The 20,287-nt window shown below is 39.1% G+C and overlaps 1 protein-coding gene across 1 annotated transcript in view; it reads left to right on the plus strand.

The window, feature by feature from the left end:
* galnt2 (UDP-N-acetyl-alpha-D-galactosamine:polypeptide N-acetylgalactosaminyltransferase 2) overlaps positions 1 to 20,264 on the plus strand; it is a 39,602-nt gene extending 19,338 nt beyond the window's left edge. Inside the window, exons 2-16 of the mRNA XM_004067373.5 lie at positions 1,932 to 2,010; positions 5,478 to 5,631; positions 8,134 to 8,232; positions 8,339 to 8,406; positions 8,493 to 8,558; positions 8,640 to 8,761; positions 10,123 to 10,210; positions 10,557 to 10,644; positions 10,725 to 10,828; positions 11,347 to 11,473; positions 14,066 to 14,158; positions 14,768 to 14,851; positions 15,155 to 15,281; positions 16,394 to 16,513; positions 16,622 to 20,264. Of these exons, the coding sequence (XP_004067421.1) occupies positions 1,932 to 2,010; positions 5,478 to 5,631; positions 8,134 to 8,232; positions 8,339 to 8,406; positions 8,493 to 8,558; positions 8,640 to 8,761; positions 10,123 to 10,210; positions 10,557 to 10,644; positions 10,725 to 10,828; positions 11,347 to 11,473; positions 14,066 to 14,158; positions 14,768 to 14,851; positions 15,155 to 15,281; positions 16,394 to 16,513; positions 16,622 to 16,777 (1,575 nt within the window). The 3' untranslated portion in view covers positions 16,778 to 20,264. The remainder of the gene's footprint in view (positions 1 to 1,931; positions 2,011 to 5,477; positions 5,632 to 8,133; positions 8,233 to 8,338; positions 8,407 to 8,492; positions 8,559 to 8,639; positions 8,762 to 10,122; positions 10,211 to 10,556; positions 10,645 to 10,724; positions 10,829 to 11,346; positions 11,474 to 14,065; positions 14,159 to 14,767; positions 14,852 to 15,154; positions 15,282 to 16,393; positions 16,514 to 16,621) is intronic.
* The last annotated feature ends 23 nt before the right edge of the window (positions 20,265 to 20,287 follow it).

Here is a 20,287-nt window from a genome sequence, read left to right on the forward strand (position 1 = left end):
TTTGGCTTCTTCTCACTGAGGAGAACTGAATAAAAGATGCTTCTCCTTTTTTACGTTGAGGAGGTCAGGGTTGCCTCTACCTGTTGAGTGTCCTTAGCGCTGAAGGCTTAGAGCCATGCTCAAGGACACTTCAGCAGGACAGACGCTGTCTGATGCAGGGACTCCAACCTGCTCTCCATCAGCCTGCGGGCAACAGCCTGCAGCAGATGGCTAATAACTGATGACATTAACACTTTAGCTCCTGTGAACATGTCTGTAAAGACTCCATGTTTTTTATTGTAGAGGAGCAAAGGCCACATTATCTGATGCTGCATTCCAAGTCTTCACTTACAAAATGCAAGAGTTGTTTTTCCTCTTCTTCTTTTTTTGTTGTTGAAAATAAGCTTGAGTTTTTAATGTGTGAATTGAAACATTTTAAATGAAATTTGTATCTTTGTTTTGCACAAATCTCTAGATATGAGAAAATGTTGTTTTATAACCCAACATGCTTGATTCTATTATTGATTTTCAACAAATAATTCAATATTAAAGGGAATTATGTACAATTAGATGTTGATTTAAATTGTGGGTTTGGGGAGTTTTTCTTTTGATGTGTGTCTGTCTGCGTCTTTGTTGTGGTTGAACTCTTCTGTCTGGAGTAATCTATCAGAGGATGCGACCAGATTACGGTGGATTATACAGACTAATACAGGCTCAGATGAGATTAGAAAAAAACAAACAAACACTTGATATGAGATCACACAAACTTGTACTGATCTTAAAGTCTGCCCCCCATCATCAGAAAAGCAGGCATCAGAGCTTGGCCAGGTCCTGGGTTTTATCTTTAACTTTGTTTAGGAAAAGGTTTAAAGATTCCAGTTCATCTGCTCTCTGTAGCAGGTTTATTCTCTGCAGGGACGGTCAGGATGTTGAGATTGTTTTATAATGATCTACAAAACAGACCCAAAGAAATCCAGAAGACACTTATTAAAAACCTAGCTTTACTCTTTTTTTGACTAACCAGCTTAACATCAACTCCACATGTAAGCAGATTTGAGGTTTACCTTCCCTTTTTTCCAGTTCATGTGGCACTTTTTATGTAAAATCATCCACGTGGAAGCCAAGCACACAACTAAAACAGCAAAATCTGTTCCAGCCAGGGTTTAGGAGATGGACGACTTCCATCTCCTTTGTCCTGACTGTCCAGATGTTTTTTTACACACAGGATTTTCTGCTACATTATAAGTCTGCTTTGAAAATGTGTGGAATCAGAAGCAACAAAGAAAAGACAGACCTTAAAACTCTGCTTGTGTTTTGGATCGGGTCTGTGGGCTCTTTGTTTGATTATTTAATTCATTACTGTTTTGATGATGCAAACACTTCACAGTTTATTTATCTCTTGAGGGGGAAACTCAACCTCTGCTTTAGGCAGCAGCCAGCTTCAGGTGAAGCTCCTGGGGGGCATTTGGTGGAGGCTGTTCAATATTGGTCTGTAGAGACAAAATAGGAAAAGCTGAAGGAAAAAGTGGGATAGCTAAGATGAGGTCATTGGGCTGGACAGGAATGCTTGTGTGTTGATTCAGAGCAATGAAGCAGTTCTTAAGGTATTGGACAAAGTGTAGAAAAAAACAATCATTGTGTCCTTGTAGGAGTATTTGAATCAGTTGAACACCTTTTGGTAAAAAAAAAGAACAAAGCAATTTCAGTTTGATGTAGAGATAAATGAAGATTTACAGATGTATCTTCTCATCGATGAAGAGTCCAAATTTTTAGTTGACGCCTGTGGCTAAAAGTGGAAAATGTGCTCACATGTGGTTATTCTTTTAAACCAAGTTATCTTTCCTGTTTTTCTTTCAGATGTATATAACTATAACCAGCTGATTTCTGTGTCTTTAAATTTCAGCTTTGTGTAATGAAAAATGGTCTAAGAGTGTTTTCCTTCGGATTTTCAGGATGTCGGGATCTCCAACGAAATACAGGCTCCACTTTCTTTTGAAAAGGCCAAATCCATGCAATCACTTCTGCCACCAGGTAGGAAACGTTCTAAACCAAACTTTTTCACTTAACTGGAACTGTATAATCTATACGAACATGTCCCTGCCTCAGAAACGGTCAATGATGGTGGCCAATGTTGCAAACATGTGACTACAACAGTGCCCACTTTTATTGGTTTACTGGTCTGATTTAAAGACAGTTTTTCTATTTTTAGTTTTTTTTTTTAGCTTAACAAGCATCTTTATTTTTTTTTAGAGAAAATGGCTAAAAGAAAAGCCTCAACATACAGAACCTTTCCAAAAAATTAGAATTTTATAGAGAAGTGTTTTCATTACCATAGTTCCATTCAAAAAAATTAAACTTTCATAGAATATAGATTCAGCCTTCTGTTTAATTGATTTCAAGTTTTCATTTGATTGTTTTTACATAAATTGGGGTTCCAGCTCAGAAAACCCACGGAAACAGAATTCCATCAGAATACTCTGGAGAAATCACAGTTACTTTCTCCGTTTTTGCAGACAGAGATTCTAATCACATCAATCAAAATAAAGTATTTCAAAATGCCATGTCAGTATTTCAATAGGATGGGCAGTAGACAGGTCCTGCTGGATGATAAAATCTGCATCCCCATCCAGATCCTCAGCAGAAGGAATCATGAAGTCCTCTGGAACATCCTGCTAGACTGTTGCGCTGATTTTGGATTGAAGAATGCAGAAGTTTTCCAACACCAACTCTGGACATCGCAGCCCAAATCATGACTGACTGTGGAGATTTCACACTGCACCTCCAGCATCTTTGGTTCTTACCCAGATTATGAAGGGGATCAATGATGGTCTTCTGGCTAGTTGTCAAGTCCGAAGTCTTCCCGACTCGAACTGAGACAATTGAACCAAAACGAACTGATTTTATGACATGTGGGGCACCTGTGCAGCTGCTTTGAGTTTAGTAGACGATTAGTTGGTGAAACTCAATTTAAAACATTTATGTTCTGCAGCATTTGAGCAGATTTCTCCAGAGTATTCCAAGTTTTTGAAACCCTGTTTTTGTGGGTGTCATGCGTTGGAACCCCAGTTTATGTAAAAATAAATAAATAAATACAATTTAATAGAGTGCCCCAAATCGATTTCCATGAAAGTTTAATTAAAAAAAATGGAATCATGGAAATGAAAACATTTTTCCATGATATTCTAATTTTTTGGAGAGGCTCTGTAGATGTCCAGAGGTGCCTCTGCGTGACAGCCACCACTCCGTAAACTCCGTCACAAAAACATGTTGCTGCAGTTTCCCTTTCCGTGAGTGCAATCGCGGCTGTAATTTTTAGACCAACAACCTCAGCAAAAGTCAACAATGAGATAATCACTGGGAAGAACAATGTTGTTTGTTGCAATAAGTTGTTCTAGAACAATGCAGACCAGTGTTTTAACTCAAGCACACACCCAGCTGTAAAACGTGTCTCCACACACGAGGTCTGCTTTTTGCAGCATGGAGTTTAGAAAGCCCCTCTAGCTCTTCCTTCAAAAACCATTTCAGCTTTAGATGCTGAAGTTACATTTGACAGAAACAGAAATCTCCTTAGGGTGACTTCAAACGCATATCACCTGAATCACAAACAGGCGCTCTGTTTGAACAGGAAGCGTAGAGGATAAAGACTTCAAGGATAGAAGGATGGAAAGCCGATGAGTGAAAGTTCGTTTTTATCTAAAGTCACTCTAAGGATGTTTTGCAGTTAAAGAGGACATTCAAATTTCAGGGACTGAAGAAAAAGAAGTCTTCTATTTTTCTTCAGAGGAAGTTAAGTAAGCAGGATTGGGACAAATTTGTTCAACCAAAGCTGTGCAAATCTGAAAATACTCTGTCTTTTGGTGTATTTTCTTGTAAAAAAAAAACAATAGAAAGCGTGAACAAGATCACAGTTTTCCATTAAATAAAAGTCTGCCATAGACTATTAATAAAGACTGTCGAGTATTTTCTTATGAGAACTGCTTTTCAAGGGCATCTGCCTCTGGTTTCCCCAGATGTGCCACAGTTCATTCCTGTGCTTTTTAAGTTAAAGATAAATCAAATCTGCCAATTTAAAATCAGCCACTGAATTTTGCCTTTTCATAATTGTTCATTTTCTGTGCTCCACAGGCCAACATTGAAAAAATGCTGACAGTATGTGGGTTTAACAGGCAGCACTTTCACATAATACTTCCAAGTTGTTATTTATAATATTTATTTATCACCTGAGAGTCTAACTAATGCCCCCAAAAAGACAGAAAAAGGAAACGCTTTTGTTTTGGAGTGGCAGATCCTACTTTGTCCACCCTTTTTATTAAAAGCAAATAACATCAGTTTCTGTTGTCATTCAAAGACATGATTTGTAAAAGAAAGGAAAAATAATGAATAATTTTAAAAGAGAAACATTTTAAAAGAGAAAAAAATTAAATAAAAATCAGAACCAAAGACTAGCTGGAAGTTTTTGCAAAAAACCTCTCAAGGTTTAACTTAAAAGTGTTTCTAACAAAAACGTTTAGGAATTGACAACTCTCAAAACACAACAGCGCTCATTTCTTTACAACTTCTTTTGCCTTTTAAAGAAGATAACTGCAAGGACATCACTCCCAGCAGTGTCTCGTATGCGGTTGCAGGCAAATCATTGCAAGCGTCTGTTAATTAACATAGCAGATACAATCACTTGTTGAGAGCCACGACACGCGCTCCCATACTGCTTTGCATCCTCCTCAGGCTACGTTTTGTCTGTCTGCCAAGCAGACTCTCATCTTTGCTGAGATGCGCCGTAATCTCACTGTGGCACACGCTTAACACAGCCCATTAGCATGGCAGCTACACCCAGCTAATGAGCTGCGTTATCATCGTTAAGTCTGAAAAGTTGGCGATAAATGGTGAAATTTAACGTTTACTCTGCAGAATTTGACATGATCTCACTCATATGCCACCTGAACACATTGTGTGTTGGAGGGGGGGGGGGCAGAAATATTGTGTTGACTATTAAAATTCCCGTTTTCCCCAAGAGTGTATATTAGGAGGTCTGACTCTCTGCATGGCAAAATGCAAGTTTATTTTTGGGTTTCAGTAAGTGGTTTTTCCCTGTTTTTTCCCAGTGGCCTGAACTCTGTTTGGCACATTCTTGCATACAAGCAGCATAAATTTGCTGTCGGTGTCAGTGCCATGCTGTCAAGGAGCAGCCTTTCTCTCACTCTTGAAGGGTCCCTGCTCCAGCCTGTCTGCTGCCTGCATTTCTTATTCCCACTGATGGATAATCCTCTTCACCCCTCAAGCTGAGGATTTGTGACAGTCTTTGGTGGCTTTTTAATCCAGAGTTTTTTGTTGTTTATTTTATTTTTTCTAAATGAAGTCACCTCGGTCAAAAAAGAAAGAAAAAAAAAACTTGATTATTAATAATTAAAAAATCTCTGTATGTTAGCAGGTTTTATAACCACCTATGGGTCTTCTTTCAAACAACTGCACACTGAAAGCTTTCGTCATGTGTTTGTGTCCAGGTAAGGTGCGCTGGCAGGATTTCGATCAGGATCTCTATGTTGGAGCTACAGTGGTCCGACCGGGTCAGGACCCGTACGCCAGAAACAAGTTCAACCAGGTGGAGAGTGACAAACTCCGAATGGACAGAGCTGTGCCAGACACAAGACATGATCAGTAAGCTGCTAATTCTTTTATTATTGCAGGATGCAGTGATAATTAAAGACATACTCAGATGGAAGTGGTGTTTTTGGCGTTATTGACATGTTCTTGTGGCATTTTTCTTATGACATAAAGCATATTTAAAGAAACTCTAGCTTAAAATTGCATTTCTGAGTATTTCTTTATTCAAACTGTCGCGAATCAGGAGCAGACGTAAAAAACAGCCGTTTGAAAATAAGTGTACTTGTGACGTAGAACAACGTTTCCCATGTTGCCCTGCTTATGCACACCTGAATCAGCTCCTCATCAGGCTCTGCTGAAGCCTGACAATGACAGTTATCAAAGGCAGGTGTGTTTGAAAAACTGCAGAACGGTGTTCCCAGAAGACCAGGGTTCCAGCTCCCTGCTCCGAGCTCAAAGCAGCGGGGAGGGGAAGAGGTTCGGGTGGTTGCTCCGCTCCAACCGTCCTGCCCACAGCTCAGAGGTTCCAATGAACTCCAGCTGCTCTGCAGAAACTACGTCCTAGAAAACGACATGTTTTATTGATTTTGTCTAAAAATGGCATAATCCTATTAAAGGCCCACTGGGAACACTTTTTAAATTGATCTAAGGATGATCAGAGAGGGGACTTGAACATGGAAAGCATAGTGTTTTCCTTCCTAATCACACATGTTGCATGCTCAGTTTTGTGTTTGAACATGGGATCTTTCATCGCCTGTCAATTTGACTAATTAGACGCAGCCTGGATAAGATCTCTCGGAACTCCTCCTGCCATGTCTCTCACATAAAACCAGGAAGTAGCTGCTAAGCAGATGAGTTTTTACTCGTGCTGCCCCAGACAATAACACCCCCCCCCTTCCTTGGCTGTTGATTGGTTTGTAAATTAAAGAGGAGACTAAAATAAATTGCGACTAAATTTCTGCTGAATTCCTTTGAGAAGATTGTGGCTCAGCAGGGCTAAATGTTGTCACATGTCTCATTTTAGTGCTCATAATTAGCATTTAGATGTGCAAGTGCTTTGAAGTTCTCACTTCAGCTACACATCATTAGTGAATGATGTGTCTAAACTCTGCTTGATAAATTGTGAATGATGTTGCCAAACGTAGGACAAATTTTGTAGTTTTACTTTGAAGGTTCTAAAAGGCAAAAAGGATTAGTTATTAATTTTTTAAAAAGTAAAAATTCTGCAACTGATCTAAACCAAACTGAAGTATTGTGGAGTCTTCATGCATCATAGGCTTCTTCAGTTCATTAAATCAGTTTCAAATGGAAACCTTCAATCAGGAAATAATATTACCGCTGTCATCATTACAGACAGTTTTTTTTCAAAATAAGGTCAGAACTTTTTGGTCAGGAGTATCTGCCAATAACATGTCATTTAAAGCCCAACTCCATAAAGGCAGTCATCTCATGTGTTCTTACTGACCTACCTTCAGTCATTTCCCACCAGGTTCAGGAAGATGTGCTCTATTGCACAGATCTGGCCTTGATGGGTCAACTCCCTGTTTTACATCAGTTCTCAGTCTTCATCTCTTCCAGGAGGAAAAAAAACCACACATTTTTCTTCAGTCCATCAAGGTCACGGTGCATTCACTACAGAACACGTCTAGCGATAGAAATATAACAGAAAGCATCGGTTAAAGGTTGCTGCTGTCAAAACCTCACAGTTGCAGTGGATTACAATAACTCTTTTACGGCTATGGCAACCTTTGTTTAACAGCAATTCGTGAAGATAACGAAGTTATGTGGAAATCCGGGATAATTGAAGAAAAGCTTCAGTGGAGAAATGGCTGCAGAAAATCTTTAAAATAAATAGAAACGATCATCCTTAGATAACTCTGTAATGTAACATCTTTTTGTTTAATTATAGTTCATTTTTAGCCCAGCAAAATATGTTTATTTTCCATAGGACAGTCTTTTTGGGGGATTTTTGTTGTTGTTGAGCTAGTAAGAGCTGTTCTAACACTACAACAGGGATCTGCACAGTTAAAAATTTCATTTTGTCAATGATCCATGTGTGTGCATGCAGGAACCTCTCTATCTGACAGTTGGGCTCTTGTGTTTCAGCCTCAATGTGTCATCGTGCATCTCTCCTCCTCCTGTCCTGTCACTCCTCTCTCACGACATGTCCTGAAGCCCATGTTTCCTAGTTTTAAACTTGGGCGGATTTAGGTCTTTAAAATCCGTGTGCACTCATGCACAATCACATATTGCACGCAGTCTCACGGGATTTTGCTCTGTGGTTTCTGGAATCTGCTGTCTTCAGTGGCGCTTTGCTCCGGGCGTGTGTCTCTATCCCCTGTATGTGTGGAGCTCATTGTCACTGTGTGCAGAATCCTATTTATTGTGTTTAAGGATTCCAAATCTGTTCAGGGAGCTGTTCCAACTCACAGCTTGGCGCGTACACACTTACAACAGCATGTGTATGTGCAGGAATTAGTGCACAAGTGCATGGATTTGTACTTTGCCATTTTGGTAAATCTCCTAATATCTCTGAATTGTGATTTTTGTGTGCAGCTGCAAACATAAACAGTGGAACTCAGACCTGCCAGCCTCCAGCGTCGTCATCACCTTTCATAATGAAGCCCGCTCTGCTCTGCTGCGCACTGTGGTCAGGTAGCAGAAACTTTTGTGTGCTTTTCTGTGCTGTTTTGTTTGCTGGATTTCCTTCTTTTTAAGTCTCTCCTGCTTCACCAAATGTTCTCCTTTATTTCTGCTTCAGTGTCTTAAAGAAAAGCCCTCCGCAGTTGGTGAAAGAGATTATTTTGGTTGATGACTACAGTGACAACTGTAAGCAGTACATGAAAACCAAAAACACAAACAGCTATTAACATTAGACACGTCATTTAGGGTCAATATTTCCCTTTGCGTTCCAGCGGAGGATGGAGCGCTTCTTGGGAAGATCGAGAAAGTTCGCGTGCTGAGAAATGACCGCAGAGAAGGTAACAAGAACCCAACTTGATGAAGTTGAAATAATCTTCTCAGTCATGTTGTTAATTAAGTCTTTTTGGTAACTTCTTAAGGGCTGATGCGATCAAGGGTGCGCGGTGCAGATGCTGCTACAGCGCCGGTCCTCACCTTTCTGGACTCTCACTGTGAATGTAATGACCACTGGCTTGAGCCACTACTGGAGAGAGTGGCAGAGGTACAAATATAACGCCACATTCATCCCTTCATACCAGCTTGTAATCCTTTTTATTAACTGAACTCTTATTTTAATCCAATCATTTTGCATTTTTTGTTAAAAAAAAGACGACAAAAACATCCAGGCAAAAAGGAACAGAAATCTTTTTTTTTTTCACAGCATAATACCAACTTTGTCTGTACCCGCTTCCGTCTTTATGTTGTACTTTACAATTAACAGGAGAAGTTTGGTTTAAGCTCTTTCTTTCCTTAACGATGGCAATTATTTAAAATGAAGAAAGGAAGCTAAAAAAAAACTCTTTATAATGACTTTCCAGTTTTTTGGATTGTATTTAGGCACCTTTTTCTCTAAAATGCTCAAACTTTAAAACATGGCACCCTGTAATTTGCAAAATTCCAGATAGAAGACTTGAGGCAAAGTGTTAGAAAAGAATGGTCTCTCCTCAGTTTCTGTCCTAAATTGGGCCTCTTGCCTGCGCTTAAAAAAGACTTAATGGTATTAATTAAAATAAATTATTCACATGTGTGCGAAGCTCTTCCCTGAAGCTTGCAGTCGTCTCTTGAGCTCAAATACTTTGTGAAAAGGATGCTTTTCTTGATTATGTTCTTTTCTTTTGGGTTTTAGGTTTGAAAAATGATTCTTTTTTACTAAAGAATCATTGTAAAAAATCTAACTTAAGCTAAAAGACAACACTTTGCCTGAAGTTAGGGTTTTACTGACTTTACATTTATCTTCTTGTTTTTCTAAATGTGTTTCTGTTTTGTAAACTGAGATTGTTGTTTAAAAATGCATCATATTTCACTTTGAATACTCTGTTTCTGCACTCAATCCAGACAATAGTGTCTATGTCACCAAATTTAGTAAAATATCTGGAGGCTTGACTGAAAACAGTCAACTGTTTTCTTTTCTTCACTTTAGTTGCTTTTCTAATGATAATACTACCCTCCTATTTGTCACCATAAAATAAGAAGGGCAACTATCCTGCATTTTTTGTCAAATGTAAAAATATCAGATCAAAGTAAGTAACCTTTTTTTTTTTTTTTTTACCTAAACGTTTATTTCTATTTTTGTCTTGGGGGGGAGTGACAGGAGCAGCCCTCAGATCTGTGTTGTGATGTGGCTCAGTGGTTTCAGGCCACATCACTTGTGACAAAATGACAAACCTGCTTTAGTTCCAACTAGTTATTTCTCAACTACTGTTTACTTCATAAAAAAAATAATGGACTGAAAATAGTTCAGTTTGGTAAAGCTCCTGGTTTCTCTGAACCTTTGAAAGAAGATCTGTACCGCTTCATGTTTTTTGATGAGTCAGATCATATGTGATATATACACATATATATATAGTTTTTGTTTGTTTCCAGGATAAAACCAGAGTGGTCTCTCCCATTATTGACGTCATCAACATGGACAATTTCCAGTATGTGGGAGCTTCAGCTGACCTGAAAGGAGGTAAAGTCCTGTTCCATTTAGCCAGTAGAAGACTTCTGGCAATCCCAGTGCATTCATTAAACTTTTAGAGTATTGGCTTCTTAATACTTTGAGTTACACTGCTGTTATCTCGACAGCAGCTTTAATAGTCTTGGCAGGCAGCCCTCTGCCCCATGAACTGATTCCTCTGTTGTTTTTTCCCATAGCCACTCAGGGTTTCTGCCAAGCGCCTGCCCTCCCAGTTTAGTTTAGCAGCTTTTTGTGCATAAACTCCAGTCCAGCAAGGCTCGAGCAAATCTAATTATGAAATCACGCTGCTGATTGGTTCGATCAAACAGTCACAACTTAACTGTCTGTTTATGTTCAGGCTTTGACTGGAATTTGGTGTTTAAATGGGACTACATGACTCTGGAGCAGAGACGAGCCAGGCAAGGCAACCCCATCGCCCCCATCAAGTAAGAACCACGCTGAAAAGAATTCCCCTTCACCTGACGACACGGACTGTACATGTGGTATTCTGGTCCTCCACCCCCAGGACTCCAATGATCGCAGGAGGTCTATTCGTCATGGACAAGGAATACTTTGAGCTGCTGGGAAAGTATGACATGATGATGGACGTGTGGGGAGGAGAAAACTTGGGTGAGTACAGTAAAAAAAAGAATCTCCATTTTGCTGTAGGCTTTAATAGAAGCAGAGCTCTTCTTGATTCACAGTCTTCATCGTCTACATTTCTGTGGCAAAAGCATGAAGGGGGGGGCTATCTTTGACTTGCATACAAAGTTATCCTCCCACATTACAATGCATCTTTTGAAAATTACAGTGGTGCTGTTATGAGGATTCCTGTCAAAATTGAGAGATGGTTCCTGTCTACACAATAGAGATCATTTGCAAATACAACAGCGATACAACAACAGCAGCAGCTGCGTCTTTGCTGCTGTTGTCTGAGTTCAGCTGGGAAGTGTTTAACAGCTGACACCCCTGCAGGCCATGCGGTGATTCCGAGCCGGACTGACAGTTCAGACAGGGTTTTGCTCGTGTGCTCATTTAGACCACATTCTTTTATGGCTGCAGAGCATGCCAACACATGACATTTTTAACTGAGAGGTGTGCTTAAAAATACCGTCAGACCTGACGGGGCTGTGTGTGTTTTTCATCAGAGATCTCCTTCCGCGTGTGGCAGTGCGGCGGCAGTCTGGAGATCATTCCTTGCAGCAGAGTTGGCCACGTCTTCAGGAAGCAGCACCCATATACTTTTCCTGGGGGCAGCGGGACTGTGTTTGCAAGGTGAAGTTCATTCAAACACACTTTCATATTTTTAACCCAGTTAAACGCAAAGTATTCAGCATCTTTAATGCTTTTTTTTGTCCTAGTGAGATGGTTACAAGTTAATTTAGTCTCTTAAATAAGTATAGTTTTTGAAAACATTTTAATATTCTTTCCTCAAAAGTTTTGAGCTCATCACAGCAACCACTCAGGAGCATTCAGTTTTCCCCACCCAAAAACGTTTCTTTCAGTGCTGATTGTTCACTAACAATCAAGTCCCTTCGAAAAACTGATATCTTGCTAGACTGCATCCTAACTGGCAGTGGATTAAGTGAAAAATCTTTATCATTTCCCTAAAAAACCCAAACCAAACAGCGTTTGGAGCCTTTTGATAAAAGTTACTCACTATATTGTGTTCAAAATTGTTGTTCTATCATTTTTCATACATACTTCACCATCTTTTTTTTCCCTTTAAAACCCCATTTTCATTGCCTGCAATAGTCCTTGAGTGCTATTATTATGATTTCTATGAAACCACACCGGCGTGCCAAAGATGCCACTGAGTTAGACGGTTGTCATGGAGATGCAGCCAATGCAGCTGAGAGCTCCATAAAGCTGCTGAAGAGCTCGATGTAGGGTTGAAAGGTCAAGGATGAGCACCAAGAATCAATTTTGGAGCCAACTAGTCTTTTAAGTGTTCAGAGGGTTGGAATGCGGACTGTTCTTTGACAACTTGGCGTGGAGTGTCTGCTGATGACGCTGATCAGACGTGATTAAAAACCTCTGAAGAGCCACTAAATGGAAGCCTGCTTTTTTCTTTCATTTGTCTCCGTCATTCTATGGTCACTCTGCTGCCTTAAATGGTATTTAATCTCCTAGGATAAACGGTGTCCTGTCAACATGCCTCAGCTCAGGCTGATGTGTTTTTCTTGCAATTTTAATAAAGATATATACAGACTATTTGTGTATACATCGTTTTAGATAAAGATTAATTTTTTTAAATTATGATTATTGTTTAAACTGCATCAAGAAAGGGAAAAAGTAAATAATAAATGTGTTTTGCTTAATTTGGTAAATCTGTTTTGATATCTATTGCTTAATAGGAAGACACCAAATACAAAACCTAGCGTTTAACACAAAGTAAAGTGATACAAGGCTGAACCTGTCCTTTGAGCCACATCCTTTAAGACATGGATGATGAACAGATGACAGAAGATTTTGTATTTCTTCTTGCTTCAACTTAGAAATGGTATCATCCTAATGTTTGAAATTCACATGGCAGATATTTATTAGCAAATTTGTTAGAAAATAATTTTTCGAAAAGGTGCAACATTTTTTATCGTATTTGATCAGATGTGGAGATGTCACCACAAGTTTTCGTTAGTTGCAAAAGTCTGATCTATTAAGAATAAAAGGAGTTGTTTTAACAGTTCTGTGTTAGCACTGCTGGTCTCTTCTATTGGTTTCTTCTTTCACTACACATAACATCCCTGTGACTCAAGAGTCTCTGTGTTTGCTTGGATGTCTTTAAACATTTTTAATCCAGCCAAGTTTAAGATGGGCGTTTTGAATCAGATCCAACTTTGAGTCTACATGTGAAGAAATATGTCTAGACTAACGCACTAAAGACCTGAATCACTACTTTTGTAGAAGATAATTCTAAGTATTTGAAGTCTAACTTCCATATGTTAATGTTCAATGTTCAAAAAGTGTCATTTTCTGATGCGTTCTATTTACAAAGAGCATTTCAGAATCAAACCTTCAATTTTTAGGGAACATGCAGCATTTCAAGAAGTAACATTCTGACTCAAAGGTAAATGTTTGTCAAATTTCCCCAGAAAAGAACTAAAGCCAGTTTAATTGAAGCTTCTGTCTGCACAGTAGCTCTCCCGAAGCTCACACAGGCAAACTGTAGACATGTCTGCAGCAGAATGCGGCTCTTTTTGATGATTCAGAAGACCTTCCAGTTTTATCACTCATAACTCCTTCATTGGGAGGGGCTGAAAGAGGCAATCACTGTCATCTTCAATTTATCAAATTGCTGCCTTGATAAGTGAATTATTAAAAATGACTAGAGTTTCTCGTGCTCGTATTTTGCAGGTCACTCAGTGTATATTTTTGTTTTCTTTTGTTTTTTAGCAAACCCATGCACACATTTATCTGGATGCTTGTTTGTTTGTTTTTTGGGATTTTCCAGGCGAAAGCATCGACTGCTAACTGCTAATTAATAGCAAAACAAAAAGAGGAAACAAAGTTTAGAATCCTGGAGATCTCCAGATAAAGAAAAGGTCACATCAGCATTTATACAGCATGGACTGAGTGAACTGATTGCTGCAGCAACAGGAAAACCATTGAAATCCTATGTGTGTAACTAGTAGAGCTCTGCCTCCTTGTGGCTGTGAGATGTTCAAGCAGGAGGGGGTGTACAGTCCTTATTTTGATGAGTCTGAGTCCTTTTCTCATCTAACAGTTCCACATTTGTTCCCTATTTTATTGCCCCTGAAGTCCAACTTTGCTTTTCTTCACAGCTCCTCCTCTTATTTGCATTCTTGTCTGTCATCTGTCACTCAACTCCACGTTGTCCTGATGTGGTTTTTCTGCCCTCTCATGCAGGAACACAAGGAGAGCAGCAGAGGTGTGGATGGACGAGTATAAGAACTTCTACTATGCTGCGGTGCCCTCTGCAAGAAATGTACCCTACGGAAAGTAAGCATCTTGAACAGTTAAAATAGTATTAATCTAGCCACAAAAAGGGTGATGTACTTCAAATTAACATCCATTTGACTTTAGCATCATTTTTGTTTATCGTAATGTTAGTATGTATTTATTCCAAAAGAATTTCTGCAAAAATAAATAAGAATGTGTCAAAAACAGGTTAATGAAAATTCATTTATAAAAAAAGGGCTAATAAAAATTGTTCTCTATTGTTATATTTTCCATATATACTTAAAAAAAGATTTAAGAACACTATTAAATGGCCCAGAAGTAATAATCTGACATGGACCTGCTACTTATCTGCTAACAGTCGTGCTTAATGAGCCGGACGTGTTCTGATTTTTAATGTTTCAGTGCATTATAATTTACATCTAATGTTGTGTCTTCTCATGTCTGTCAATTTAATCAAACAAAAGCAAGAGTCAATGAACTCCAGAGGATCCAAAATGTAATTTGTCCCCAAGAATGTAGCTTTTGTTTATTTTTTTTCACAGGCCTTCATTCTCTGCTCTGAAATATACTAAAACTGTACTGGTATACAACATTCGCTTTAAGGCATAAGTTTGGGCATCTGAACTAATATCTCTGTCTGTCTTTTAGTATCCAGAGCCGTTTGGAGATGAAAAAGAGATTAGGCTGCAAACCTTTCAAGTGGTACCTGGACAATGTTTACCCTGAACTGAGGTAAAAAAGAAAAGAAAAAACTGCTACTTTAATAAGTTGTGTCAGTGTTTTCCACAGAGAGGGAAAAGTCTGTTAATCTCAGCCAGTAGAAGCTGTTAGATTGAGCTGTCCTGCTTTCCTTGGCACATATTTTGGTTTTAAGAGTCTTAAATGATTGCAACAGAATTATTTAACTGCTGTTACCTTAGTTGACTCAATGATGCATAAATGTTACCTGCGTTTTATATAAAACATTGTGCTTTCTTTAAAAAAGAAAAAAACACAGTTTCACTACTCTAAATACAGTGTTTGGTGTATGTTTAGAGTTCCGGATCACCAGGACATTGCTTTTGGAGCCCTGCAACAGGGAGGAAACTGCCTCGACACCCTGGGCCACTTTGCTGATGGGGTGGTGGGCATCTATGAATGCCACAATGCCGGGGGAAACCAGGTAGTGTTACCACGACTACACTCACAGGTCAGCCCGTGACATCTTTGCTCCCGCAGCACCTGGGGGAGGACAGGGTGGAGGTGCAATACCTGTGGTGACGGCACCTGTTTCCTTGCAGGCAGTAGGAGAAGTCAGACATGGGTGTTTGTTTCCACAGGATGGATTTGGTGTCCTTATTAAAATTTCAAACAGTGACCATTGAGCACAACTATCAAAGAAATTCCATCTTGAGACAAATGCAAAATTTGCATCTGAAGAAGGGAAGGAGAAGGATGTGAAACGCTCTTGTTGAAATGTTTCTGCACTGAATTCTAATTTCTGAAATGATAAAAATGTTTAAAGGGAATTTATTAGTCCACTTGGAATATTATTCTCCATCCGGGTGGCAGAACCTTTCCTCGACTGTGTGACTTTGCAGTTTGTTAAAATGCTCCTCTCCAAAAATAGCATGGCAGGTGTTGAGCAGAAAACTGCTGCCATGTGAAGTAACAGACAACTGGCTGAAGGTGTCACATTTAATACCACTACTTTGCATTTTTTGTCCTCTTAGTTATCTATAGCTTTTACAACAAAGCAGCTGCAGTATATTTACCTTTAAAATAATTTAGGCTGCTAAACTCACTTGTTTAATGGTGGATTTAAACAGAATCCACTTAACTCCTCTGCTTTGCTGGGGGAAAAAAAGATCATTTGTAGCTGTTAGATTTGAATTAAATCATTTGGGAACAGTAGAGTAGCCTTTTATATTATTGTGTAAAAATTGACAAATATGAGGATATTAAAAAAAACGATGTCCTCTTCATTTACTGATTTGTTGGAAACGTAATATCTTCTGTGAAGGGTTTAGAAAAATTAAACTATTATATAATAAAACATGGGTAAAAAAATTCTAGTGGATTCAAATAAATTCTGTTTAATCTGTTGAATTTAGTTTTTTTTTCCCCTCACATTGGATTCATTGATAGAATAAATGATGTGTGATCTTGATATTTTATGGAAAGAAACCACAGAGTTGAATGTATATGGCTAAAAGCATAAATCCTACGTTTGTTTTACTTACTAAAGTGTTTTTTTTTCTACTGACATTTTTACTTTTGTGATTGTTGGTGAAGGAATGGGCCTTAACCAAGGACAAATCGGTGAAACACATGGACCTGTGTCTAACTGTAGTGGACAGAACAGCCGGTTCGCTTATCAAACTACAAGGCTGTCGAGAAAATGACAGTCGTCAGGTAAACTCCATGCCTCTGAGTTCACTGGAAAATGACTCTGAAACCAGAAATTGATGTGGAGTGTTTGTTTTATGTTTTGGATTTGTAAAATCTGGTCTTCTGTTTCAGAAATGGGAGCAGATTGAGTCGAACTCGAAGCTTCGTCACGTAGGTAGCAACCTGTGCCTGGACAGCCGCAGCGCCAGGATGGGAGGACTCACTGTGGAGGTCTGCAGCTCGAGCCTCACCCAACAGTGGAAGTTCACCCTCAATCTACAATCATAGGGGGCACTGCAGACCCCCATGCTAGACTTTGACAATGGACCAAGACAAGAATGAGACATGCACAAAAAGATTGGAAAAACCTAAGAACGACAAGCTCCTCCTTCACAGAGGTGCAGCTACTCACCTGTAAAACCCTCTCCCGCACCCCGTACTCCCTCCCATAACAATGAGCCGTGCCCACTGAGGGGAGGGGCTCCGTAGACCATAATGGATCAAATAAATTGGAGGATGGGAGAGGGGTGTGATGATCATCAGAGCATCAAGGAAGAGGCTTTTGTTCCAGTCGACGCGCCTCTGTGTTCCCTCATCAAAGAGCAAAGTGAATTTGTTTGTTCTTTTATTGCTGGAGAAACAGAACTATCCAGCATGAATATTTTATTTCGTATTTCAGATTTTTAATTTGTTGGTGGTAAAACTCCAGGGACATGGGGCAGGAGCTTTTTCAGTTCTTCAATGAATCTTCTAAAAGCCGGTGGAGGCCTCGGATTGCGGTTTTCAGGGGGCGGGGTGATGTGAGAGAGGATATGGACCTCGAGTTTTTCATGTGTTCTCTAAATGGTTTACAGAAATCTCAAAGAAAATCAAAGTGGGGGGGGAAGAACCCCTGGTGTTCTGTTTTTTTTCTTTTTCTATGTGTGTGTCTTTTGCTACAGATTGTATCAGGCAAAGAAAAGCCTTTATATGGTTTGGGTGTTCCCAGAAACAAAAAATTTCAGACTGTAGCACCGGCTGCTGCAGCACTCTTCACTTTTCTTCAAAACACAAAGAATTCTCCGCATCTTTCTTTTATTTACTTATGTGAAAGAGCAGAAGCCATTTTTTTAAATAGAAGATTTAAGGAAAACCAGAAGAGCAACAGAAACAATTTTTAAACGTTTTTTTTCTCTGACGGTTGACCTTTTCCATCTTTCAGCCCCGCCCCGTGCAGTTGTTGTGCATTGCCTTGTTGACATTATTGGAGGATTACCCTGTTAAATAATCCCACTCCATCTGGATTTATGCCACACTTTCTTCTCTAAATCAGACAGATGTAGTCCATTAACAGATTATTGCAGCATTTCTGCAATTACCAGGACTTTCCAGCTCTCACAGACCTTTCTTCCTCCTCAAAACATCAATTTAGGTTCAAGAAGGACACTCTGCACTGACAGTGCAACACTGTAGAGAACTCAGAGGTCCACCTGCAATTAGTAAAACCTTCTTTTGGTCACTCGAACTTTTGATTATAAATGAGAAATCTCAGTGGTTTCACTTCTACTGACAATTTGCAGAATCTTCTGAAGACTCAAAGATGAAGTCAAAAGCCTATGCTAATTTATTCCTGTAACAATATTTTTGTTGTCATCAAACGACACACTTTCTACTCACCACGAAGTTTTCCCGTTAATATTTTCAGCTTTATTCTGTCTCCTAGACCACGTTTAAATCCTTAACTCGTGTTTTTTAAAGGCTGCAATCTCTTCCAGGGCTTCCTCACCTCTTCATCTCTCCTGCTCTGAGTCCTACACGCTTTGATGAGTTGATTATGGTGTGACTCATCAGGTGATTTTAAAGAAAACACCAAAACCAGAGCTCTGATCTAACAAAGGTGCAGCTTTAAGTGTGCTGTCAGTCTTAACTTCCTGTTTAAAGCTCCTAACCAGCTGCCAAATGACCTTATATGCTTGCTGTGACATCTGATGTCCTTTCTTCTGCTATTGTTTACCGTGTCACGCTCATTCATTTCGCTCTGTGGACTAATGGGAGCTGGGAAAGCTGGCTCCATCTGCTTCAAAAAGCCTATCCTGTGACTTGATAGGTTGCTGTGTTGTGCTGAAGAGCACATGACCCACAGCTGTGGTAAATAGGAACAAGATGGAGTCTGAATGTGAACAGCATCCACCTCAGTGAGGCAGTTCTGACTTTATAAAACAAAAACAAAAAAGGTTGCCTACCTGCCCACTCACTCTAGTGAAGTGAACACCCTTTAGCTCTAATTTAACATTGGTTATAAACACGGTACTTACAAACTTGAGTGTTTTATTCTATTTTCTGTTAAAACAAATATACTCTACAGACAAATCCTAGATTATAAAGATGATTGGGGGGGCAAATGATGTCCATTTCTCTTTTATTTCCACTGTATGTGTGAGTCAAATCCAGACTTGCAAACACAGTGATCATACTTGTTTCTTCTCAGTTATTTCCATATAATACCATGTTCATGTTTGCAACATTCAGTGAAAGGAGAGAAAGGAGTGCAAAAGGCTTGAAGCAGTCACAGTCTTGTTTTCTCAGCTCTTGGGTGGATTTTGTTCACAGTGAACATGATAACCAAACTGCACACACCTGAGTGGCCACAGCATGGCTGTCTGCAGCCACAGTGCACTTGTTGTTAGGCCTTTTCTTTTTAAACTAGTCTTATTATAATTATTATAGCAATTTTTTTTTTAAATCTTTTGTGTTAACAAGATCCACAAATTTCTGCGAAGTCTAGCTCATGTTTTTGATTGGATGATTAAATGTTTACATCTTTAGCACAGAGTGCCAAAGTTCCTTCCTGTATTTTTTTCTGTGTGAAGTAGAATGAAAGGGGGCAAACCTTTTGGAAATTAAGAAAAGGTCTTTATTCAGATAAATTGTTCTGTGAATGTGATGGAAACTTATCTTATTATTATTTTCCAGTCTTAAGTTGGATGTGTAAAGATCAGGAGAGCAGCTGATGTGGTCTCAGTTGTTTTCTTTTGGGCAGTAGATTTAAAAATGCAATTTTCTTTTTTGATGTCTTCAAACTTGTGAATGAAAGCAGATGTTTGTCGATCCTCATTCTGAAGATCACACATGAAGAGGGAAAGTCGTCTATTGGAAAGTCTCTTTCAAATCCAGGAAATGTTGCATATTAACATTTTTATGAGGAAATAAAAAATATTCTTATTTGATTGAGTTCAACTGAACAGGGGAGGGTTTTGTGTTTTCTCAGCTTTTCCTTTAAATAATTAAAAATCCTTCTCGCCCTGCCGACTGTTCAGCCCCTTTCAGGATTAAAAGCGTGGCTGACACGTGAAAACCCCTGTTTAGACATCCAGCTCTTTTTGAGCTTCTCCAACTTTTGCTTTAAGCGGCTGTCGTTGTGTGTGTGTGTGAGTCACATAACACACTTGGAAAACAATTTTATTTCGAGTTTAGTGGACAGTTATGACTCACAGTAACCAGTGGGGAAGTGATATGCAAATAAGTGAAAAGATTGTTTTTTTCCTAGTTAACTTAAATACAAAGATGGGTCCTGTGACTCCTGGGGTCACACATGTAAAAGTGTATATTTTTGTATATACCTACATCGGTGTGTGTACAGTATGTACATATATACACAGTGTACTCAGCTGCGGTTACTAGTTTTGTCGGACTGTACAGCACTTCTAACTGTTCCCTGTTTTATAAATACTGCAGAAATTCAACTTTCAACAAGGAAAAATTAACTTAAATAAAAGCATTTATATATATAAATATAGATTGAGGCCATAATGTCTGAGA

The sequence above is a fragment of the Oryzias latipes genome, chromosome 3 (assembly GCF_053564925.1).
Source record: "Oryzias latipes strain Hd-rR chromosome 3, Olatipes_Hd-rR_3.1".
Lineage (NCBI taxonomy): Eukaryota > Metazoa > Chordata > Actinopteri > Beloniformes > Adrianichthyidae > Oryzias > Oryzias latipes.